General features: G+C 40.5%; 1 protein-coding gene across 3 annotated transcripts in view; it reads left to right on the top strand.

The window, feature by feature from the left end:
• Positions 1-23,193, top strand: part of si:dkey-237h12.3 (teneurin-3) — a 125,360-nt gene extending 102,167 nt beyond the window's left edge. For 2 of the 3 annotated variants that reach the window (XM_053235640.1, XM_034306125.2), the window contains 11 exons: positions 4,450-4,699; positions 6,351-6,371; positions 9,040-9,272; positions 11,878-12,032; positions 13,233-14,113; positions 15,455-15,630; positions 16,435-16,670; positions 17,492-17,788; positions 17,920-19,531; positions 19,630-19,760; positions 20,574-23,193. In XM_053235640.1, the coding sequence (XP_053091615.1) occupies positions 4,450-4,699; positions 6,351-6,371; positions 9,040-9,272; positions 11,878-12,032; positions 13,233-14,113; positions 15,455-15,630; positions 16,435-16,670; positions 17,492-17,788; positions 17,920-19,531; positions 19,630-19,760; positions 20,574-21,308 (4,727 nt within the window). In that variant the 3' untranslated portion in view covers positions 21,309-23,193. The remainder of the gene's footprint in view (positions 1-4,449; positions 4,700-6,350; positions 6,372-9,039; positions 9,273-11,877; positions 12,033-13,232; positions 14,114-15,454; positions 15,631-16,434; positions 16,671-17,491; positions 17,789-17,919; positions 19,532-19,629; positions 19,761-20,573) is intronic. The other variant, XM_053235639.1, reaches the window with a different exon arrangement.
• Positions 23,194-26,951: the final 3,758 nt, after the last annotated feature.

Genomic DNA, 26,951 nt, shown 5'->3' with positions numbered 1-26,951 from the left:
TAGACTTTACGCTGATGTAGAAATAAATCTAACACAGAACAGTGATTTACGGAGCATCTGCACTCCGAATCGCTTTAAATCCCGATGTAGTGATTTACACAAACGACACGTTCAGCAGCGCCGGTGTGTAAATCTGCTTATATAAATGACATGAAAGCGTTAACATATGAACATATCACCTTTAACTCCCTGCGTTGCTGTACAGCGGAGGAACGACAGAGGAATAAAGGACAGAATAAAAAAAAAAACGAGCTGTCGACTCTCAGCGGCGTAATTAATTTGCCAAAAGCAGTGCATGTGTTTGACATTCCCATTTGTCTCAGCAGCTGATAATGTAAAGACGCTCAGACGACTGAACACAGTGTGTGTGTGTGTGTGTGTGTGTGTGTGTGTGTGAAAGAGACAGAAGTCTTACATTTATCTACCTGAGCCTGCATGACCTATTTTACAGAAATAGACACTTAGTCCTGATAAACACACCTACAGAGTTTTATTACCAGGTTTGTGGGGATTAAAACGAAGACGAATAAAATGTCATTTCTGAATATTGCAAATGCAGTTAATGCCTATAATATATATATAAATATAAATATAAATATAAATACGTGAATGCCTGTCTTCCAGGTGAACATTGTGTATGATAAGCAAACCTGTGATGTTGGGATTGGAAGTGCTTGGACCCCTAATCGAGTGCAAAAAAAATATAAGAAAACATTTATTGAGGCAAATAAAAAATGTAAAATGTTTACCTTTAGACTCTAATCATAATGACTGAGTTTAAGCCTGTATGCTAAATGCTAAGATAATAATGATATGAGAGTGATTACTAATCATTATTCGTCATGAAGCAGCAGAACGCTTGAATCAGAAAATGAATCAGAGCTGTTATAAATAAGTTGCGTTATAGGCCCTCTGGTGTTTACTACTTTATATTATTTATATTTTAGGAATTCAAATAGAAATGAGGTTCTGATAAAAAAAAACCTGCAATAAGGTTTATAGACTATCATTAATATCAGTAATACTGCATATTATGAGTTTAAAAACATGAATAAGAGATTCATAGCCAAAGTGAGAAGCTTGCTAACCTGAGGAACTAGCGCATGCTTTCAGAAGTTCTAGAGCAGACGAGTGTAACGTGTTCCTGTCCTGCTGCCTCTTTACTGAAGCTTCAGCTTGTTCCGAACGCAGAGCCTCGTGTCCTCATGAGGAAAATGAAGCCCGAGCTCATTACTCCAGTCTTATTAGCTGTCTGTTAACTACAAAGTCCTGCTTATGATGCTTCAAGCTCTTGTAGCTCTTTTTATCTCTGGTGTATCTTGCTGATCTCCTGAAGTAGCACAGCCCATCTCAGACATTTCACTCTCCAGAGCATCACTCACGGGTCTATCAGTGGACGGTTTTCTAATTTAGAAACTCTGAGTAGTGTTGTAGAGAACATCAGGAACACTGTGGAGCTCAGAAGGGTTTTTTTTTTTATCCAGATTAAAACAGTACTCATTTAACCTGTTCTAACTATTTTTTATAAAAATAATTCATTAAGTCAGTTGTAAATATGGTGGATGGTCAGCATTTGCTAGCAGTGATATCTAACTTTTATGATGTAATCAACTTGAATGTTCATCACCTCCGAGAATAAAGTGTAACACAAGCATTATGTCTCGTTAGAACCAATTCTACACGTCATAATGTTTTCCTACATCTTAATACATGCTAAGAATTCCAACTGGACATGAATGCTAGCATTTATAACCAAACGCAGTCCTCGTGTTTATATTTCTGTGACAGATTATACAGCGATGAGAGAGAGATATCTGCCTTATAAACATCGGAGGTGATTGATTATGGTTTAGCGGTCCAGTTCTCAGCGACCGAGTGGATTATTGATCAGATCTTCAGCACGTCAAACCCACCACGTGTGCTCATTATGTGCAGAGCAGAATCCATTCCCTCTTCGATTTCTGTCCGACTCATTGGGCCGATGTGTTTTTGGAAATATCCGACCGTACCTGCCGGATTAGACATGCATCTTGTTGGCTTGACATTTTATTCATGTGTTTGTTTATTCGATTGCTTCTTGATCATGCGGGATCTGAAGCTGAATAATCAATGATCATAAGCATTACATTATGGAGGAATGTTTTTGTGATGAAGGCTGTACACACAATTCCTACGACTGCACACACTGCTTCACAGCTGAGTTATCAGTTTTTAAAATACTGCCCCTTTTTAAAGCTTTAAACACGCACCCCTGACCTCTGGATGGTTCCACACGTCCACTCCTCACTCTTATAACGTAATGTTGGGTTGTTTTCTGTATAATCAGTGCATAATAAGATGTAGGTTCTGCAGGAGAAGTGTAAACTAACATCTCCATTTCATCTCTACATCTTATTGCACAAGCAAGACAACAAATGGGAGAAAGCCGGAGCAAGAGTCGCACCATGTTGTCTTTGTGTCAAGGTCAGGAGAGTTAAATGCAGCTGTGCAGACCAATTCATCTTAGTTAAGTGAGGATTTGTTGGACGTGTTGGATTTAGAATGAGGAAAGAGGCTGATATCGGCTCGGACGTCCCCTCTGACCGCGTCTCTCGGTCAATACATCAGCAGCAGGTCTTAATCGTAGAGGAGGATTGCAGTGCCGCGGCTTCCTTTATATCCGGCTTGAAAATTCAGCACATCCTGATTTTACAGAAGTTCCTGCCTCAACATGGGCGGAGCCTAAGTTCAATTTGATCAAATCCTATAGTTTATCTGTTAACTAGAAATCTTGGGTAGTTACTTACCTTAACATTAATGTTAATGTGAGCCGGGTTAATTAGTTATCCAGCTAACGTTAATGAATGTTAACGTTAACGTTAGCGATAACGTTAATGCCGTGTTGTGATAGTTATCTAGCTTAGCTAATGTTTAGAGATATGCGTAAATAGAGGTATGTTTAAAGTTTAAACCTTGCTACTGTGAGGAGTTTCTAAAAGTATTTTTAATACAACTATCTGTATGAAGAACATGTTTTTATCAAAAGTACCTCAACATTAATTATTGATTTCTATCAAAACTGTGATTGTTTAGTGTTCTCCTATCAATATTCAATCTGTCAGTATAAACTTTCACTCAGAAGGAATAGGAACCATAACATGCTTGTTTTTAAGACCATTTCTCAAACAGTTTGTCAATAACTGATAAAATATAAATAGCTCTTGGTAGTGGACTCAGACTTCTGGACCTTACTTAGCAAAAGCATGCAATGTGAATGTGGTCTTGGTGTTTCAAGTTGATTGTGTTGAACAGGAAATTAAATTAAAATCACACGCTCAGATTAAACATCCGCTGTACAGACTCGAATCTTAAGGACCAAACATCAGATGGATTAGACTTTAGCTAACAGGACTGCTGCTTATGGAGCAGGAACACTGATCTGATTAACAGACTGAAGCAGGTGCAGGAACACTAACATGTTGCACATTGTAAATTATTGATGGTCCATGGTCTTCTTCTTTGAAGCCGAAACTAAAAAGAAGTTAAAATTTTACAGGATTGAAATATTCATGACCCACACACTTCACACTGTCGGACTGAAAATGGCAGCTGAATAAACTGAGATGCTTCAGAAAGAAGAATTTTGCATTAGTGGAGACTTTGCACAAGCCTTTGTTGTGTAAGTGCAGAGTTTTTAAATAAATAATGATGGAATCAATGAAAGGGTTGAAGGGTTTATGGTTGGATGGAGTTCATTGTGAATGATTATTGGGTAGAATCACTGAGATCTGCAGCGATCTTACCTGAAAACAACCAAACCCCTGTCTTACAAATCTTTCAGGTGATCAGAGCATCATCAGATGTGGTTTCTGACATAAGGACACATTTGGGATGCGTATTATTCCTTTCCACATGTGAGCTGGCCCATGAAATATAATTAAAATGCGTATCTACTAGGGGAAAGCACTGATAGTAGCCTTTAGTCAAGGATCTGCTTGTACCTACAAGGTCTTAGTGTTTGAGGTGTAGGGATTTAGCTCTTCAGCTAGCTAGAGCAGGTTCCAAACGAGAGGCCTTAGGTAATCCTTAAAGGTTCTTCGGTTTGTCCCTCTGGAGTGAGCATGCTATGGGTAACGTGAACAGTGTCTCCAAACCTCAGCGTTCCTCTGAAACACATTACAAATCCACAAAGATCACTAAATGGACTGCAGACTCCTGTAAGATGAAGCTGATACTTTTATCTGCATTACCACATCTCAATCCCGAAAGACGTTTTACTTGTTTCAGATCCTGAAGCATGGACTCTAATGTGTCTCATGAATTTTGAATAACTGGAATGAAGGAGACTGAATTCCTGAGCACTTCACTGTACTGTCATTGATCTGCTTAATAGACCCGAGTGTTTGTCAATACCAGCGTGAAATGCTACTATTGAGTCCTGAATGCCAATTTTCTTATGATGTTTCTCAGGGATCCTGTATAAAGGAAACGGCGAGAATGTGTTCCTGTCCCAGCTGCCCCCGGTCATCAGCACCATCATGGGTAACGGACGCCGGAGGAGCATCTCCTGCCCCAGCTGTAATGCCCCGGCTGGGGGTAACAAGCTGCTCGCACCTGTAGCGCTGGCGTGGGGCAGAGACGGAAGTCTGTACGTGGGAGACTTCAACTACATCCGACGCATCGATCCATCAGGAAATGTTACCAGCATCATGGAGCTCAGGTGGGCAATGGATGGATGAGTAGATTGCAGATGGAGAAATGAAAGGATTGAATAGATATACAAGTGCATGAATGGCTAGTCAAATGGATGTATTAAATAGATAGACAAATAGATGAATTACTGGACAGATGGACATATGAATGGATGAGTAGATGGGCAAATACCAACAAGACTGGACTGATGAACTAATGGATGGATGGATGGATGGATAGATGGATAGATGGATGTATGGATGGTTGGGTGAACGGATGGATGTAGGAATTAGTATGAACAAATGAGTACCCAGAAGGTTGGGTGGAGAAGTAAATGGATAGTTAGACAAAAACTGTAGCTTGTAGAAGAATGGACAGTATGGATGGATGGATGGATGGATGAATGGATGGATGCCAAAATGCATGAGAGGCTGGTCAGATGGCTTGATGGATAGATCAAATAGATGAACAACTGGACCAATGAACAGATGGATATATAGACAAAAGCATGAATGGCTGGTCAGATGGATGGATGGATGGATGGACAGATGGATGGACAAATAAATAAATGACTTCTCATATATAAACAGTTGTATAGATTGGATGGATGGATGAATGGATGGATAGTTGGACAGAGGAATGAATAGATGGACAAACTGATGGTTGGATGAATGCACAAATGCATAAATGGCTGTATGGATGGATGGATGGATGGATGGATGGATGGAATATAATTGATTGGATTTTTGGACAGTTGCAGGAATGGCTGTACAGAAGGATGGATGGATGGATGGATGGATGGATGGATTATGTGAACCAACAAATGCATGCATGGCTAGATGGATGAATGGAAGAACAAATGAATAAATTGATGGATTGTATGAATCAATACATGCATGAATGGCTGTATAGATGGATGGATGGATGAATGGACAATTGGATGAATGGATGACTGGATGAATGGACTTGTGAATTGATGAAAGGGTAGATGAACAGAGAGATGGATGGATAATTGGACGCTGCTTCAGGGATAAATTCCTGATAAATGCTTTGAATCGTATTTCTGCATCAGTTCTTCTCTTTTCTTCAAACAGAGTCGAGTTCTGAGAGATGTCCGTTATGACTGCTCTATTTCTAAAGCCATGCTTATTAATCATGTTTTTTATTTATTTTTTTAAATAGCACATTTATATTTTACCTGTCCAGCGACTTGATGTGTGTTCTGTTCATGTGCGTTTCCGTCTTTTTCTATTTACATCTATTTCTTTCTTGTTGTGTTTCATCTTTTATATTTGTAACGTGACTGTGTTGAAAATGAAAACTTGCCCTCAATGCGTCTCTCGAGACTTAAATTGAAATGAAATGATTAGTTTCCTCTCTCTGTGAAAGACTTCAAAGTGAACTTGTCTGACTTTACACAAACTCAGTAATGCACTCGAGGTGTGTGCTTCAGGGACGAGGTGAAGAATGAATTGTAAAGTGTCGAGAGGAGCAGCGGACGTGAATTGATTTTATGATTGAGCGAGTGCACAGACCAGTGGACGGGTCGACTGTCAGTTTGATTAATGTCTATTATGAATGATATAAAGGATCTTTGTCATGTGATGACGCATTTTCTGTGTCATCTCTTATAAATATTTACATGTTGCCTGTTTTTTTTTCTTCTTTGCTGCTCAAAGGAATAAAGATTTCAGACACAGGTGAGTGACTCCCAGTCGACTCGGTAACTAACAGCTCGGAAACTTGAGCGTTAATGTGATAGATGACGATGTCACTGATCTGACATTACAAATAAAGTTTTTTGATGAAAGCTCAGGGCTGATTTTCTGCGACATGAAGAAAAACTTCTGCACCGTTTAAACCTGTTATTTAAAAATGCATTTATTCCAGTCAATGAAAATAAAATCCATTTTTGAACACGTTATATAACAGTTCAGCTTTACGCAGTGGATCATTTTAAATAATCTGGTTTGTAAATTATTTTATAGGAAACGAAAATGACTGTTAATTTTGATCTGACTTTAATAAAAACAAAATGTAAAGTCCTATTAGGATCAAAAAGTCACCAATCCTTCATTACACGGAGGTTTTTTACTGGAACACTTGTTTAAGATTTCTTTGTGTCACACTTTTATAGTTATCACCCTGAAGTTGATTATTTTCCTCTAACAGCACGTCCCTGAGTGTTTTATTCCTCTTACACCACAGCAATTCACCATTGATTCAGTGTATAATTTATTAAAAAGCAACATTATACTTTTTATCCTTTTATAGTTACAGTTAATGTTGGTGAAACACATTAGTTCCTGTTCTCACTTACGTTATAGCAGCTGTAAACACTCGTTCCCTCACCAGCGTCTCTTTATTTTTTCTCCTGAAGTTAATAAGACAAAAAAAACCTGCAGAAACCAAGAAACTGCAAAGAAGCGTAAACTCCTCTGAAAACTGTAATCAAGCATAAAGCATAGGTACTCAAAAACTTTTGCTCGGCAGTGTATATTAGTAAATAATGAAATGAAGTATATTCCATCTACATTATTTGTTTATGATTTCTGATGAAATGAAGGGAGTGTGTTAGTAATTGACAGTGGATTGTGTAAACTTTCTCTGATTTCTTTTAGACCATTAGGATGTCACTAAAGTTCACAGGGAATGAGCAGGTCATGTGTCTTTCCAAATTTTATTTCCTGAACAGTAGGTTCTTTAGCAAAGTGTAAATTCACCCAAGTGGCAGAAAAACCCATAAATTCAGACAGATCAAACAGATACAGGTTCCTGTCGACTGATTCGTGGAGGGAGTTAGAGAGCAGTCCCAGCTCAAGAGAAAGATCACCTAGCATTTAGACAGCATAAAGCAAGTTCAGGTCACGTGACTCGACCCCCCTCCGGATGCTCGGCTTGAAATAGACACTGATGTCAAACTCGACGATTCTCTGGCATGTTGCTGAATCACAGTATGAGCTTCTCCAGCACTGCAACCTGACACTGTTATCCAGTTGAGTCTCAAACCTCATCAATATGTATACAGATAACATATTTTTGCCTCTCTGTTTTACAAAATATCTCCATCTACACAAACAGTGTTTCGGAAAAATAACTCTATCCAAGCGAACACGCAGAAATGATTTGAAAATGCCAGGTCAGTGATAGAACATCACAAACTGTTCCTTCAAACGCCACAAGAATAAAGTTCAGAGCTGCGTATTGAGCGAAGTCGAAACGGGAAAAACACCAACATGGTGCAAGTTTTAAAAGGAAAAATGCTGAACATGAGGATTCATACGTGTGGACTGATGATGAGATGGAACTTCTGCTTAAAGGTTCCACTCGAATACTAAGTGTTCTCCCGGTTCTTATGATGTTGTCAGGAGCAGTACAGCGCAAAGTGAAATTAAACTGCAAACATGTGATTTAATAAAAAATTACAGAGCACCAAGTAACAACCTGATCAGCAGCCGTGATAAACTGAGTCTTAGCACGTTCATAACACACGCAAAGTACACGCATATGACCATGTGCAGGTTCACGCTGTGACGTCAGCGCTTTCAAAAAACCTTTTTCCCATCCACACGAAAACAGTGAAAGTTTTCGCAAAGTGCAGTGAGTTTTCAAAAAGCTTCATTTTCAGTTTTCAATGAAACACCATTGTCATGTAGATAGAAGGCTAATACACAGAGGGAAAAACTTTTCAAAAAAAAAATTTCATAAACGTGTGGGCGGGGCCTCAGCTGGAGCTCAGCTCGTCCGTGTGACTCCAGTCGTAAATGCTCCAAGGTTATAGATTAATCTGCTGAACAACTTTTAATAACAAAGCCTGTAATCTTTATCCATTTCCTGGGTAGAAAGTCACTGATGCGCACCGTGTCCTGTATCCCAAGTCTGTCTTTCACTAGATGCTAATGGCGTCCACGTTAACTCACTCAGGGAAGAGCAGACTGATGGATTTTATGAATGCAAATAAGCACAGCCTGATGAAATGCCGTCAGCTGCTGACAGTCATTAAGATCTGCGCATCACGGCTATTTTTCCCGTCCTCTCACATGGGAGTCATAACGATTGAAATGATTTGGCACACTTCAAGGCATCATCACTGCCTCCTCAAATATTTTCCAGTCACGTCTGATTTATTATCTTCTCACACATTTTCTTTCTCTTGTCAGCAGCGTACTTTGTTTTGAAAGGTGCGGGGAAAAAGACACAGATGGCAAATCAGTGAACTTCTCTAGCAACATTAATATTTCAAACACAGCGTTATTTCATCTGTCATCTCCAACAAGCGAGTCGAACCTCTCATTTCTGCAAATACACACTTTCAGCCAGACAACACATCCATCTCTTCATCCATCTCTTCCTCAATCCTTTCTCCAGTAATAACCCGGCTCATCGGTACTACCTGAGCTCGGACCCTGTGACGGGACAGCTGTACGTATCGGACACCAACTCCAGGCGGATTTACCGGCCCCGAGTGCTGTCCGGAGAGCTGGAACCCCAGGCAAACGTCGAAGTCGTAGCAGGAACCGGGGATCACTGTCTGCCTTTCGATGAGAATCAGTGTGGAGATGGAGGACCAGCCTCTGAGGCCCTACTCACAGGACCTAAAGGTACGAACAAGACCAAAAGACGTTCTGCTGATCCACACTATACCACATTAACCAAAGCTCCAAGGGGATAATAGAAACCAGACTTTACTTGCAACACCTCTCAGGACAAAATCTTACAAACCCCACATTGACCGCACTGACCAGACATCATACTCAAGGTCCATAAGACTAGATCTTGTGCACAAGACCCAGAATTTATGGCACTTGCCAGACCAGATTAGGTTTGCTGTTAATCAGATCTGAGAGGGACCAAAGGTATCACACTGACCAGATCTTCTATTCCCCAAAGCTCTGAAGGACCCCAAAGATACACAGCTGATCAGAGGAACCAACCAGTCATTACAGAGTTTAAAGCTGAAACCATTCTTACCAGGTCTTAGGGTTTCCAAAGTTATCATTAGAGATGCATCAGCACTGATAATCGAAAAAAAAAAAAAAAGTGCTCTGATACCAACTGATCAAACTGAGCACTTGAAAAAATCCTGTATAAACCTACGACAAGGTCAGAGTTCAGCAACCCCCATTTTTCTAACCATGAACCATCACGGCTTCTGTAGCAGATTCTCTGCTGTGGTTTAATCAGTTAAACACATGTATGTGAATTATTTAGCTGAAGGCAGCTCATCAGATCAGAAACTAGCCACACAGAAAGATAATTTTCTCAGAAGAAACAGAAGAATTTTCGCATAATTTCACATTTACTCTCCGGTCTGATTAGCCAACTGGCAGCTTATTTAAAAAAAAAAAAAGTCAATGACAAAAGCAGAACGTTCAAAGACGAATGCATGAAGAAGTATTCGCTCGTTCTCACCGAATCAAATTCAAAACAGACGTCTCATCTGTTCAGAGTCCGTGACTCTAATCTAAAGCTGTAGCGTGAATTGCCGCTACAAAACAAAACACGACCGCTTCAAATCGTTTTATTTATATTCATAAATCATTAAAAGGAAACTGTTGCACCGGCTCCAAAGATGCACAACCAATCGACTGACTTTCTTTACAATTCAAAACTATTAAACTAACCAGAACTTACAGAGTTCCAAGCTAACTCTAAAGTTCTCGTCACACTGATCAGACTCGAGAATGCATAACAGATCCGAGCTCATTCACAGCGCTTAAATCTCCATCATGTCTTGCTTCAAAATCTAAACGATGTAAAACAGCCCATCTTCCTCACCTCAAGAGCAGATGATGGATTTAATTAATGCAGATAAGCTCAGGCTGATGAAATGTCACCAGCTGTTAACAGATTGTGTCTTAGATTGGTGATTATATTCCTGAGAACCCTGGAGAACCTTTCAGATTCTCAGAGGATCCTGAAGCTCTAATTAGACTTTACAGGATCCAGGACTAAACCTGACTTCTCTCAGGTTACTGCACTACTCCAAAGCTTCAGCAGATACAGATCCTGCACTCCAGACAGTCAGAAGATCCCAAGACTGTGTTTTCACTGTGGGCCTTGGTGCACACTTCCGATGTTTTGACACAGATCCGATTACGATGTACATAAGACCTGACTCATATCTGTGTTTATATCATTCCCTGGCCAAAACTAAAATCCTGATTATTTTTCACAAATTGTCACAATTATTTATTCAATTTCAAGTGTAAATCTTCACATCAGCATAAGAATGGCAGCTGAGCAAATTCTGTGAAAAACAAACAAACAAACAAACAAACAAACAAACAAACATGGCGATAGTCTCTAGTCTAGCTGTGCTTATATTTAGCATTTGAAATTTAATTAGCAGGCAGTAACAACGACTGTTAAAGATGCTCAATACAGCCAGACCTAGAAAACAAACAAATAAATAAATAAATTTCTCTAAAATGTGCAATTAATTTCTTGAAATTTCTTTAATTTTTGGTTCTTCAGGTAATAAAAGGTGCACAATAAAAAAAAAAAAATCAGTGTTTAGACATAAACTATGGCTGAGTCTCAAAATTCTGATAATTTATTGAAATCTTATAAAGTATCTTTAACTAATTAACTATTATTCATTAAGGTCTTCAATATCACAGTGGATTATGTTTAATTAATTGACAAAATTAATTAAAAACTATTTACATTTTACAGGAAAAAAGTAATAAATAGAAACAAACTCACAATCACAGTAATAACAGTACTAACCTCCGTCACGTTTATGTCTGTAGTAGTGTGAACTTTAAACTTTAATCATTTTAAGGTTCAGCCTCAGAAGTGGCGTGTCTGTGATTAAAGCTTTATGATGTGTTGCTTTTATGAAATTTGTGAAGATGTGCAGAACGATGCTGTATTACAGAACTTTAGAGATTTCTGCCACAACGTCATTTCAGATAAATTCACATTTAACAAGCAACAGTAACATCGTTTTGGTTTAAAATCTACAGCAGGAATAAAAACGGAAGAAAACCAGAGAGAGTGCAGAAGCGTCGGAGCGCTGATCCAGTACATCCTCTTCTGCTCCTTCCTCCTCGTGCAGTCGTTCCGCGGCGGGATGTGAATAATGGAGCGTGATTGCAGTGACCCGAATAACACGAAGTCAAACACATCACATGTAGACTCTGCTTCACGGAGAGATAAGAGCACAGCTGTGAGTCTCACTCGTTTATTTTCCTCTCACAGGGATTGCCGTGGACAAAAACGGTCTGATCTACTTCGTGGATGGAACAGTGATTCGCAGAGTGGACCAGAGCGGCATTATTACGACTGTCCTGGGGTCGAACGACCTCGCTTCAGCCCGGCCTCTCAGCTGTGACGCAGTTATGGACATCCAGCAGGTAGGAACAGAAAAACAGATGAAATAGTCCTACAGCGAAGTGTCAGATCGAACACTTTACAAACGATTTTAATGGTAATGTTTATTAAAGTGAGAAATTTGTTCTCCTGTGCCAGTCAGTGCAGATGTTCAAACAGAGCCAGTCGTGGGAGAAACTGGAGTGTGCCTACACTCACCGTCCACTTTATCATTTGTGCCAAGAGCTTCAGTTAATGTTCACGTCAAACATCAGAATGAAGAAAAGTGTGATCTCTGTGGCTTTAACCGTGGCATGGTTGTTGGTGCCAGACTGGTGGTTTGAGTTTTTCACACACAACAGTCTCTAGAGTTTATACAGAATGATGCGAAAAACAAAAAACATCCTGCGAGCGGAGGGTCTGCAGGCTGAAACACCTCGTTGATGAGAGATCAGAGGAGAATGAGCAGACTGGTCTGAGCTGACAGGAAGGATATAGTAACTCAAATAATCACTCTTTACAACAGTGAAGAGCAGAAAAGCATCTCAAAATGCACAACACATCAAACCTCACGCTTTTTCTCCATTCTGATGTTTGATGTTAACATTACCTGAAGCTCTTGACCTGTATCTGCAGGAATGTATGCATTGTGCTGCTGCCACGTGATTGGCTGATTGGATAACTGCACAAATACGCAGGTGTACACATGTTCGTATTCCTGTTAAAGTGGATGGTGAGTGTATATACAGGGCTTTACGGTAACTATCAGGGGTTTGGGGGGGAAAAAGCTGCCGCTCGTCTGTTTTAGTTAAGATGTAGACACTAGAAAAGTTTACATGCACACTTTCTTATTAATTTCTGTACGTAATATCTTCTTCCTACAGCAGAAAAAAAAGTGTGTGTATGTAAAGTGTGTATTTCTGGTGTGTACATCTGGTGGTTACCATAAAACCCTGTATATATGCACACTCCAGATTCTACTTCAGACAGTTGATTTGTGAAAAATGGTATTGAAAATGGGGTCTGTGTATGTGAAAGCTCTACCACAGAGACCGATCCAGAGCGGACGTTTTGCTCCAGAAAGCAGTAAAGACTCTTTTACGAGTCGAGGATATTAGAACATGTCAAAGGCTGGTGCACTGTGTTCTTTCCTGAGGCAAGGGTGGCTAGTTAGACAGCTAGTAAATAAACTGCATTAAAACCCAACCGGTGATGTTGAAGCTTGTGTTTCTTTTTCATTGCAGGTTTCACTAGAGTGGCCGACGGATTTGGCCGTCAGTCCGATGGATAATTCTCTTTTCGTGCTGGACGGCAGTGTGGTTTTGCGGATTACAGAAGAAGGGCAGGTTAGCGTCGCAGCAGGTCGACCTCTTCACTGTCCGATGCCCGTCGCTGAACTTTCAGTAACCGAGACCCAGCGTGCCACACACACTCACCTGGAGTCTCCGAGCGCCATCGCCGTGTCCTTCACTGGAGTGTTGCACGTCGCAGAAACGGACGAGCGGAAGATGAGTCGCATTCGCAGCGTGGCACCAGACGGCGAGATCACCCACTCAGCTGGGTCACTGTCCGACTGCGACTGCAAAACGGACGTTAACTGCGATTGCTACCTCACTGGAGACGGTTTTGCTAAAGACGCTCGTCTCAATGCGCCTTCCTCGCTCGTAGCTGCTCCGGATGGAACGTTGTACGTTGCCGATCTTGGGAATATCCGTATCCGAGCTATCGGGACGAACAAACCGCAGCTGAACACACGAGGACTTTATGAAGTGGCTTCCACAGCAGAACAGGAAGTGTACATGTTTGACTCGAACGGAACGCACCAGCACACTGCTAATCTTGTGACTGGAGATTTTAAATACAACTTCAGCTACAGCAACGACGGGGATCTGACCTCCGTCACCGATTGCCATGGAAACACACTCCGCATCCGGAGAGACGCTAACCGGCAGCCGGTCCGAATCGTAGCGCCTGATAACCAGGTGGTATGGTTAAACATCGGCTCCAACGGGGCGCTAAAAAGCCTGGGAACGCAGGGGCGGGATCACGTGATGCTCACTTACCATGGCAACAGTGGTCTCCTAGCAACCAAGATCACCTCCAATGGATGGACCACCTTCTACGAGTGAGTTTACACTACAACATGATCATAAATCCCATAAGATTCATTACAGAAACCCTTTCAATTTAATATCTCATTATTTCAAGATAGTATGAAATAAGTTAAACACTTTGTCATTACATGTCTCATTATTTTAACTTAATAATTTGTAACTGATTTGAAATAACAAAATAAACTAAATAAACTAAATAAAATGATATCTTGAAATAATGAGCTATTAAATAAAAAAAAAGTCAAAATAATAATGAGATATTCATTTAAAATAGAAAAGTACTATCTTGAATTTACGTGGGATATTAAATCCAAATAACAACATTATTATAACGATGTAATATCTTTAAATAGTTATTAGGTTGAAATAAATAGATGTTACATTAAATTAAAGACATACTATCTTAAAACAATGAGATAACTAAAAAAAACATAATTTCTTGAAGTGAGTTATTAAATAAAAATAACAAGATATTACTTTTAATTAATGACATACTCTCTTGAAAGAACAACACATTAAGTCAAAATAATGACAATATCCTGAAATAAAACGGTTTTTACATCAAAATAATGACGTGCTATCGTAAGGTAACGAGATATTAAATTGAAATAACTACATAATATCTTCAAATAACTTTATTAAGTCAAAATAATATGGTAAGTGTAAATTCTACATAATATCATGTGGTAGTGATGGAAGTAGGAATTATGGGATATTAAGTCAAAATAATCACATAATGTCTTTTAATAATGAGATATTAAGTTGAAATAACGAGATGTTAAGTAATAAAATAACAAGATAACTCAAAATTACATAATTTCTTAAAATAATGAGTTAGTAAGTTGAAATAATAAATTATTATATTAAATACCATCTTGAAGTAACAACACAAGTCAAAATAACGACGTGATTTGTTGAAATAAGGAGTTTACGTTATTTCAGGTAGCAAGATATTAAGTTAAAATAACATCCTGTCTTGATGGTATGAGATACTACGTCAAAATAATGTCATAAATTCTTTAAATAAAGAGTTATTAAGTCGAAATCGATAATGAGAGGAGAGCTTTTCACCATTTTATTTTCACGTCCTGCGTTTCCAGGCTTCTGTGTATCAGATATGTGGAGAGGTGTTGACTGGACAGAAAATAAATTTGTCTCGGTTGTCTTTTTGTCCACCAGAGGCTTTTTTTTTTGCTGATTCAAAAATTACACCATCATGCAGCAAAGTCCAAAATATTTCATTCCTCCCTGCAAAAGTCATCATAAAGAGTTCCCCTTCATTTACCGTGGCAGGAAATTGTGAAGAAGTGCTGACATCACGTCCCAGGACCGTAAATAACTTTCTCTTGTAGTTATGACAGCGAAGGAAAGCTGACCAACGTGACATTTCCCAGCGGCGTGGTGATCAGCCTGCTCGGGGACGCCAGCGTCGTGTCCGCGGTGGAAATGGCAAACTCTGAGAGAGAAGAAGAAGCCGGGATTACGGCGAACACATCAGCGATTCAGACGGTCCTTACGCTACAGCAGGGTGAGTTTTAAATGTCACGTTCAGTCCCTTTCAGACAAGACGTCTGTTTAGAATTTATAGCAATATCATTTTTACTCTGTCTTGCCAAAAATTCTAAAGAATTGACTTTTGATGAACATTATAAGAGGCGTGGCGTGGTGGGCGTGTCTTTGAGCTCATACATAAACTCATAAGCTGTATAAGTGAAGACCTTATAAGTGATTTCCAACAGGAACGTCTTCGTATAAAGAAATGAAGATCTTTACAGATTCGATCTCTGTCACAGAGATGATGGGAAATTAAAGATCACAAAGGGCGTGGCATTGAGGCCATACATGGAAATGTGGGTGTGTCTTTGAGTCTGTATATTAAATCCAAGCAGCTCTCAGAGGGCGTGGCTTGAAGTCCATAAATGGTGAACTTTCTTCCACGTGCAATTATAAATTACTATGCAGCAGAGCTTAACACCTTCATGAGACTATACATGAGCTCAAAGACACGCCCCCTGACTATACTTATGGATATAGAGGCGTGTCTTAGTGAAAAACCTGTGAAGCTCCGTCTTTGAATGTTGCTGTGAATAGTAATTTACTCAGACATCCTGTCTAATTCACCATCTTTGGACTTTTTCCATATATGGCCTCAGACACGCCCACTGTGGTCTGAGAAACTGCCTTTCTTTAATTCCTCCATTTCCACTCAGCTTAAAATGACCAGAACATCATCTCTGTGATCTGATCTGATTTGTTTTATGTTTTCTTTTAGACGTTTCTGTCGGAAATCACGTGTAGTAAATATTAAAGCCGGGTTATTTTAATTTTACAGATCAGCTGAAGACGAGCTACGTGGTGGGTTACGACAGCTCTCTGTGGGTTTTATATGCAAACGGATTGAACGCTCATTTCCAAACCGAACCTCACATCCTGTGTGGCGCGGCGTCTCCTACGGTGGCTCGGAGGAACGTCACGCTTCCTGACGACGCCGGACAAAACCTCGTCGAGTGGCGCTTCAGGAAAGAACAGACTCGCTCTAAAGTCACAGTGTTCGGACGCAAACTGCGAGTGAGTTTCAAAATTCTGATTTCTCAAGCTTCAGTTAAATTATCCTGCTGTTGAATTCTGGATTCTGATTGGTCAGAAGATGTTCAGTACTAAATTGCAGTTGGTTCTTGTTTTCTGCAAAGAACATCCAGTTTTACTTAAGATACTTTTATTTCAAAAACTTAATAATTCTTACGATATGGGTCCTAAATTTTCCCTGAATAAAACCTCGTCCTCGTCCTGATGATTCTGGGTTAATCCCAAAACTTCCGTCTTCCAAGATCTCCATCTTTGGGAGTTTCTCGTCACCGCTCTCGCACTTGGCGAGCTTGTTTTTCTAAAGCAGCTTTGAGAAAATCTGTAATGTAAAAAAATAAGCTAAAAAAGTTCCTCTCTATAAATCCTCTGCTATTAGTTTCACAGGCAAAACAAAAAAGTACAGAATGGCGATTAAATAAAGACGAAATTATGCAATTTTGTTCCTTTAAAGACGTAATTAACTTAAATTAACTGCTCGCTCTGAGATCCTAACGAGACTCTAAATGATGCTTTATTAAAGGCAGATGCGCTTGCAGAGTGAATAATTAAAGTTGCCGCATGTTGTGTGATATAAGTACGATTAGTTCTCGATTATTCCCAATAAAGTACTTAAAACCATTCCTCAGTCCACTTATTTTCCAATTTAACAGGATTTAAAATGAATCTATGGTCATTTAGGGAATACAGAAAGTTGTTAGTGTGTGTAACTGATTAAAAACTCGAGGAATCGTCTGAACTCGTTTCACACTTTCATCAAAAAAAGGAGGAAGTTGTCTAACAGTCGTTTTCCTCTGCTCTTCCAGGTGAACGGTCGGAACATCCTGTCTGTCGATTACGACCGCACGCTGAGAACCGAGCGAATCTACGACGATCACCGCAAATTCCTGCTGAAAATCAGTTATGATTTAACGGGACATCCTGCTGTGTGGACGCCGAGCAGCAAATTACTGCTGGTGAACGTGACTCGGAGGAGCAACGGGCAGCTGAGCGCCATCCAGTGGGGATCTGTGTTAGAGCGATTAGAGTACGATGAACAAGGACGCATTCGCACTCGAGTGTTTCCTGATGGGAAAACGTGGAGCTACACATACCTGGAGAAGGTAACGGTCAGGTTATTCCACTGCGCTTCCTTTATTCTGGATTCTGTTCACCATTAAATCAGTTCCAGTGTTGAAATTGTCTTGTTTAAATATTTAAAGTTTTAGTAAAATGTGTTCTCCGCTTGTCCCAGTCCATGGTGCTGATCCTGGCCAGTCAGCGGCAGTTCACCTTTGAGCACGACTCCGATGGCGAACTTTCAGCTGTCGTCATGCCCAGCGTCGCGCGCTACACCATGGAAACGATTCGCTCCATAACCTATTACCGAAATCTTTATCATCCTCCGGAAAGCAACGCGTCTCTAGCTGTGGACTACAGCGAAGACGGACGGCTTCTCCGATTGCTTCGGACAGGAACAGGACGTCGAGTGATTTATCGCTATCGATGGAATGACAAGCTAGCCGAAGTCGTGTACGATAGCACGCGTGTCAGTTTCACGTATGACGAAACACTCGGCGTGTTAAAGACTGTGAATCTGCAAAATGAAGGCTTTATCTGCACCATCAGATACAGACAGCTAGGCCCCCTAGTGGACAGACAGATATATCGCTTTAGCGAAGACGGGATGGTGAGCGCAAGATTTGATTACGCGTACGATGGAAATCTTCGCGTGAGCAGCATTCAGGGCGTGATCAACGAGACCCCACTGCCTATCGACCTCTACCAGTATGACGACATTTCTGGAAAAGTGGAGCAGTTCGGGAAATTCGGTGTACTCTACTACGACATCAATCAGATCATTTCCACCTCTGTTATGACTTACACTAAACATTTCGACGGCCACGGACGAATCCGGGAGATCCAGTACGAGCTTTTTCGGACGCTGCTCTTCTGGATCGCGGTTCAGTACGATGAAATGGGTCGAGTCACGTCAAGAGAGATGAAAATCGGACCTTTCGCGAATGCTACAAAATACAGCTACGAATACGACGTGGATGGCCAGCTGCAGACCGTCTACCTGAACAAAAAACCAACATGGCGATATAGTTACGATTTAAACGGAAACATCCACCTTCTTAGCCCAGCGATCGGCGCACGGATCCTCCCGCTACGCTACGACCTTCGAGATCGTATCACTCGACACGGAGACCTTCAGTACGAGCAGGACGAGGACGGATTTCTACGCCAGAGAGGAGCCGAAGTCTACCATTACAACTCGAATGGACGCCTCGAGCGTGTTTATAGCAAGTCGAGTGGCTGGAGCGTTCAGCATCGCTACGATGGGTTAGGACGGAGAATTTCAACTAAATCCAGTTTGGGGCAGCATTTGCAGTTTTTCTACGCAGACCTGAGCTACCCGAGCCGCATCACACACGTCTACAACCACTCCAGTGCAGAGATCACCTCTTTGTACTACGACCTCCAGGGGCACGTGTTCGCCATGGAGATTAGCAGTGGAAAAGAGTTTTACATAGCGTGTGACAATACCGGCACGCCGCTAGCGGTTTTTGGGAGCGACGGAGCGCTTTTGAAGCAGATACACTACACGGCGTACGGAGAAGTTTATTCCGATTCGAACCCTGATCTCCAGCTCATACTCGGGTTCCATGGCGGTCTCTACGAACCACTGACTAAGCTCATTTACTTTGGGGAACGGGATTACGACATCATTTCCGGCCGCTGGACCTCACCAGATATCACATTATGGGAAACGATTGGGAAAAACCCGGCACCATTTAACCTCTACACGTTCCGTAACAATGATCCCATCAGCAAGGTTCAGGATGTGAAAGAGTTTCTCACGGGTGAGGTGTCAAGTTTACATCATCTGATTGATTGCAGAGAGAAGGATGTACGCTGCTGTTTTTGAAACTGATGTGTGTGGATTTGTTTGTGTGTGTAGATGTGAACACCTGGCTGGTTGTATTCGGGTTTCATCTCCACAACAGCATTCCCGGATTTCCAGTTCCCAAGTCTGGAATGACTCGAGTGTCTTATGAACTGGCTAAGAGTGAAATTTGGGACAATCTTCCGGTACGTCCAGAGATCTGAGTCTGTACTGATTTATTTTTTAGTTATGATGAATCTATGAATCTATGATGAATCTTGATGAATCTATGAAACCAGGCAGACGGATTCACTGCTCAGCTGTGTGAATATCCTGATCACTGGTTTTTCCCTGCTTTCTGTGATGCTGTATAAATGGTAACTCCTGTATGATCCTCACCCGGTGTTCATTATCATCAGCGCACAATGTGCTCATAATTTACACGAGGAAAGTTCCTGGTATTCAGAGTCGGGTTCCGCAGCTGCTTAGACTATTAAAATCACTATTAAAATCACAGTTCTTGACTCATCACGTGAATTAAATGCATTTAATCCAAACTTAATAATCAAATCAGCAGATCTATAAATAACATTAATGTGCATTTAATAGTAATTAATAAAATTGTGTTCAATTTTAATAAAAAAAATTTAATAAAAATGTGTTCAGTGGAAAGATTAAAAAATAAATAAACACTATGGCTCTGATAAATAGCCAAACTATTCTTGTGCTTTATTATTGTCATTTTTAAGAAAAAGTGTGAGAACCCTTGAGCTAAAGAACCCGTAAAGGTGCTAGATGAACCATTCTTTTGAAGAGTGTATCGGCATAGAAATTTTCTAAAGAATAAACTAAACCCTGGCGTTGACCACAATAGTATTATGTGTTATATTCTACATAAATCAGTGTAGAGTTCTGGTAGTGGACTAGGACTTTATATCCCAAATTATAACGATAGTTTACATTTTCACATTAAATGACACTTTAACGGCAATTTTGGGCGTAAAATGTCTCTTTTGCAGGCTATTGGAGTTCAGCAGCAGGTCCTGCGTCAGGCGAAAGCATTCCTGGCATTTGACCGGATGCCACAATCTCGCAAACCGACCAAACCCTGGCTCTGGTTTGCTCCCAGCGAGTCTCTGATCGGCCGGGGCGTCATGGTGGCGCTGTACAAAGGCACGGTGATAACTCGCGCTATCAGCATCGCTAATGAAGACTGCATCAAAGTCGCTAACATCCTCAACGGAGCCCTGTATCTTAAAGATCTGCATTTCACGTTGGACGGACGTGACACGCATTACTTTGTAAAAACAGGATCTCCGGAAGCGGACCTGGCTGCACTTCGGCTGGTGACGGGACGTAAGCAGCTCGAGAACGGCGTTAACGTGAGTGTGTCTCAGTCGACGGCGGCGATGGGCGGACGCACACGCCGTTTCGCTGACGTGGAGCTGCAGTGTGGTGTGCTAACCCTTCACGTGCGCTACGGAGCCTCTCTGGATGAGGAGCGGGCGCGAGTGCTGGAGTTAGCGCGACAGAGGGCGCTGGCGAGCGCGTGGGCGCGGGAGGCGCAGTGCATACGGGACGGAGAGGCGGGAACTCGTCTGTGGACGGAGGCAGAGAAGAGGCAGTTACTCAACGGAGGACGAGTGCAGGGATACGACGGATATTACGTTCTCTCGGTGGAACAATATCCGGAATTATCCGATAGCATGAACAACATACAGTTCCTCAGACAGAACGAGATCGGAAAAAGGTAGCAGAGAACTCTCTTTAATACTTAACGAGGAATTATTTATATGCACATATACGGTCAGGTTCTAAATTCTGAGTGCACCACCACACGTCACACTAAGGCTGTGTCTCAAATCACACTCTATGCACTATACACGTACACTCTACTCAGTGTCACTGTATCCAGTAGTGAACTGTCTGTCTCGAGCGCTAATGACTAGTGTTGATGGCTGATGACTCCGCCCCTTCCGATGCATAGTGCAAGGCCACATATACTCTACATGTCCGGTGTTCTACACTTAATTTCCATCTAATTCTACTACTTAGTGCACATTTAGTGGACTACATCTCACTGAGGTAATCTCAAGAGAGTTTCACTCATGTAATGTTATCAATAACAGCGATGTAGCTACAGAAATTATAGAAATCAGATGTTGTGTCTTTGAAACATGAGCTGATTTCATTCACATTAGTCCTCTCTATGTAGTGTAATGTAGTGTAAATTAAATCAGGGGTGGATTTGGGTTCAATTTATTAGCTAGTGCATCAGGCAGGTAAAAGCTCCAGTGTGCTGCTCAGTCCCGTGTTCTGGCCCAGAAATCTCACTGACAAAGCAAAAAAAAAAGTGGTAGCTAATATAACGTAATAACGAGAAATGGCTAATTAGCTAGTAAAGCGTGTTAAAACATGACTTCATGAGGCTGTACTCTTTACTGAAAACGCAGTACATCTTGTTTGCAACTCTGACACGTCGTTGGTCCTTGCTTTGCCATAAAATATTAGTCTTTATTAACAGCTAGACAAATAAATATTATTTTCTCTTGATGTGTTTAACCGTAAGATGCTTGTTGCTGATACCAGGAGAGATATACGACAGATTTGCATGCCGTCTTGCCTCGGCGGATGTGTGTAGTGCAGCAGGTCGTTTCATAACGAGTCGCGTGAGTTATAGTTACAGCGTCGAGATGAGTCACATCAATATAGCTGCACACCAGACCACAATTATTTGCTTTGCAAAAGTCAACAGGAAGTTGGGTTTCTTAACTGATCATTTTATTAGTCGTTGAATCTATTTGTCTGTCAGTAAACTACGAATAAAAAAACAAATAGCAGGGTCTTCTCGTCTCGAAATCGTAACCGCTGATTTCATCATAATTCACATTCTACCGACTTTCCGCTACCAAACTGCGCTTGTTAGCGTCGCAGTGTATCAGGACGCAACCGGTAAAATTCACACACGAGCAAATTAGTGCTGTTTTACCTGTTTGGTGAGATTTAAAAACCGTTTAATGACTCATCAGATAAACCCAGTTGTTGGTCGTGCACTCAGACATTCAGACCTGACAGTATAAACGTAAAAAGTGTTAAAATAACGCTGTGCGTTGTAGAACATTAGCGTGTTACAAACCCATCTAAAGCCTCAAGAAGGCCAAAAACTGTGGAGCACAATGCAAAATTGTGAGTTAAGGACTTGGATTATGTAAGAACATTACTACCCTTATCTGAGTATTTATTAAATATTCACTTCACCAAGTTCCCTTAAAATATATCAGAAAAAAAAGAAAATGTTTACATATCCATAGCTCTGCACCAATGGAACAATGCCACTCAGAAATCCCACTCTTTTATTTTTTTATCTTTAGCTTTTTTTTCTCCCATAGATGTCTCAATGTGTATTGTATTGTAAAAAAGTAATATTTCAGAATTTCAAAGACCAAATTCTACTGTTTTTTTCTCATTAATTTATTTATTTTCATGTTATAATTTCCTGTTTTTGTCACACGAATCACATTTGATAGATCAATTAATTAACAATACTGTGCAACAAAGCTTATTGTATAGCTAATAAAAAATATATCGAGTCTAATTAAGAGTAAAGGAAACAGCACTACAATAAAATCTGCGCATTTACTAGAAGTGTGCACTGGGTTTTTTCTGTACATTTGCATAAAGAAGTAAAAAAAACCTCAGTAGTTATTTTATTTATATTCACATCACATGCTGTGAAGTAGAAATAGTTTTTATATTAGTGCTTAAATACTAATATTTTTAAAATTTCTTACCTTTACAGGATGCTGTAAAATATTCACTTTGTTTCCTAAAATTTTCAGGATGTAAAGATAATCATGACGGCTCACACACACACACACACACACACGCATTATTTAATCAGAGCACAGAGCTGCCTTGCTTTGAAGTTTGGATGGAAACGCATAATGGAGTTAACGTTAATCAAAGCGCCTCTGATTTAACACTCACTAATCCCGCTGAGTGACTCTCTCTCAAACTCGCCCACTTTCATCTGAGCGTAAAAATCTCACGCTGCAGCCGACTGGCAGCAAAAAAATACTTTCATATCCAGAGGAAGGAAATAACAGAGATTGTGGAGAAAGTTGTTGCCCAGCAGCTGTTCATTTCTCTTTTTTGTTTGTTTCTAATTAGAAAAACACGCAGAATTTAACGTTTCAGTCTGATTTCCGGTCGAGTTGCTGCTGATGACATCACACTGTGGAAGTGTTTCTCCTCTGTTCCTGTTAGACTTCAGCAGCGGTCCTTATTTCCATTAGATTTTAATTAGTAACACAATGCCACTTTCTTTATCTGTATCTGTATTCGGATTTAAACCTGAAGTGGGCGTGGCCTAAACCGGCTTTGTTTTATTGGTCTGACTCTGACAGTTCCTCAACCTCAGCTATATCTCTCCAGTTCATCATCGGACTCAGTGAGAGATGTGTGTGTGCAGGTCTGTTCTTTTCCGCTCAAATTGCTTTTATTTTTGTTTGTTCCTGCTCACAGTACTTTCTAACAAATTTAGCTGGTTCTATTTCCCAAAATGTGAACACTAGCAACGAATTTAAAACACCGCAACGCTGAACAGTCAGTTACTGAGGACGAAGGACTGAATGCTGTAAATGCATTAAGCAGCACCGCTTGCTCAGGGTCATGTTCATGTTCACGTAAATGTTTGCGTTAATATTTGTGTTCATGTTCGCTTTAATGTTCTTGTTCACTTTGTGTTGGTTTACGTTCGCTTTAATGTTCATGTTCATGTTTGTGTTAATGTTTGCGTTAATGTTCACGTTTGCGTTAATGCTCGCATTTGCTTTAATGTTTGCGTTAATGTTTGCGTTAATATTTGTGTTCATGTTAACTTTAATGTTCTTGTTCACTTTGTGTTGGTTTACGTTAATGTTTGCTTTAATGTTCATGTTCATGTTTGCGTTAATGTTCATGTTCCTGTTTGCATTAATGATTGTGTTAATGGTCACTTTAATGTTCATGTTTGCTTTCATGCTCACATTTGCTGTAATGTTTGCGTTAATGTTTGTGTTAATGTTTGCGTTGATGCTTGTGTTAACGTTTGCGTTGATGCTTGTGTTAATGTTGATGATAACAGAAATATTAAACGTTAGACGTTAGGTTTATTATCAGCGCGGTTATGTAAAACAGATGACTTTATTCATGATGTAACAGACTGTATGACCAGGCGGTGATGCTGAGATCATTGAGGATGTTTGTTTTATACCTGAAGCTGATTTATAATTTGAAAATCTCTAAACCTGCGTATTGTTGTTATTGTCTGAGAAACTGGCGCGTAAGGAAGACTGGCTCTGCGTGACCCTGAGGAACTGTTGGGTGCAGTGTGTAGCGTACAGTGTGTAGCGTACAGTGTGTAGCGTACAGTGTGTAGCGTACAGACTGGACCGTTGTGTTGATGTTTAATGAAGCTTCAGCGTGTTCAGACAGCAGCGGCCCACGTCCTCGTCCTCGTCAGGATAAATCAACGCAGAGCTCATTACTCTGCTCTTAACCGGCTGCTTATCAGGTTCCATGATTACAAAGTCCTGATGATTGGCACTAAATGTTTTAGCTCTGGTGAGTCTCACTAATCTCACAAATAAACATGGAAATGTGGAAATGCATTTCATACACACAGCACTAGCCAAGTAACGTGCGTTATATAACACGTGTGCTCTAATCCGCTTTTCAGACTCATTAAAATATTTCTGTAAATAATTCTAGATAGAAATTCTTCAGCTGCTGAAATCTGGTGTATGATGACATCTTTTGGGGAAAATGAAACACTGCTAATGTGGACTTCTGCCAAGAATCATGAAAAAGTAAGAAACAAATCTCATTTCCGAAAACTGCACTTGGCTTAAATACAAAAAAAATCAATTTGTTCCAACTGCGCTCATGATTTATTTGTTGTTTATGGTATTTGAGCCGAAGCTGCAGTCTCACTGACAGAGCAAAAAAAAAAGTTATTTTGTTGGCCAACGAATACAGTATGTACACTCCTGGGCAAAAACATGGGTCAAGCCCAAAATGGCAGAATATAAAGCTTTTAATGATCTTAAAAACAAACCATGTGTCAGGAAACGAGCGAGAATGAAACAGATGGATAAAGGAGCTCAGTATGGGAGCTTTTCCCTTTGATTTCTGTAAATGTTTAACCCTTGTGCGTAAACTTGCGGACAGCTTTTTATCTTAATTTATTTATTTTATTTTATTTGTATTTTATTGTTATTTTGTACACCCAGACATGTGTGAATTTCCCTGTTTCTAGCTTTTCTACACACTAGTATAGCATTACTAGCGCACTACACACTAGTTCAGCATTACTAGCGCACTACACACTAGTACAGCATTACTAGCGCACTACACACTAGTACAGCATTACTAGCGCACTACACACTAGTACAGCATTACTAACGCACTACACACTAGTACAGCATTACTAGCGCACTGCACACTAGTACAGCATTACTAACGCACTACACACTAGTACAGCATTACTAGCGCACTACACACTAGTTCAGCATTACTAGCGCACTACACACTAGTACAGCATTACTAACGCACTACACACTAGTACAGCATTACTAGCGCACTACACACTAGTACAGCATTACTAGCGCACTACACACTAGTACAGCATTACTAGCGCACTACACACTAGTACAGCATTACTAACGCACTACACACTAGTACAGCATTACTAGCGCACTACACACTAGTACAGCATTACTAGCACACTACACACTAGTACAGCATTACTAGCGCACTGCACACTAGTACAGCATTACTAGCGCACTACACACTAGTACAGCATTACTAGCGCACTACACACTAGTACAGCATTACTAGCGCACTACACACTAGTACAGCATTACTAGCGCACTGCACACTAGTACAGCATTACTAGCGCACTACACACTAGTACAGCATTACTAGCGCACTACACACTAGTACAGCATTACTAGCGCACTACACACTAGTACAGCATTACTAGCGCACTACACACTAGTACAGCATTACTAACGCACTACACACTAGTACAGCATTACTAACGCACTACACACTAGTACAGCATTACTAGCGCACTACACACTAGTTCAGCATTACTAGCGCACTACACACTAGTACAGCATTACTAGCGCACTACACACTAGTACAGCATTACTAACGCACTACACACTAGTACAGCATTACTAACGCACTACACACTAGTACAGCATTACTAGCGCACTACACACTAGTTCAGCATTACTAGCGCACTACACACTAGTACAGCATTACTAGCGCACTGCACACTAGTACAGCATTACTAGCGCACTACACACTAGTACAGCATTACTAGCGCACTACACACTAGTACAGCATTA

The sequence above is a fragment of the Pangasianodon hypophthalmus genome, chromosome 7 (assembly GCF_027358585.1).
Source record: "Pangasianodon hypophthalmus isolate fPanHyp1 chromosome 7, fPanHyp1.pri, whole genome shotgun sequence".
NCBI lineage: Eukaryota > Metazoa > Chordata > Actinopteri > Siluriformes > Pangasiidae > Pangasianodon > Pangasianodon hypophthalmus.
Note: the sequence above shows the minus strand (reverse complement) of the source record. Positions and strands in the feature narration are given on the sequence as shown.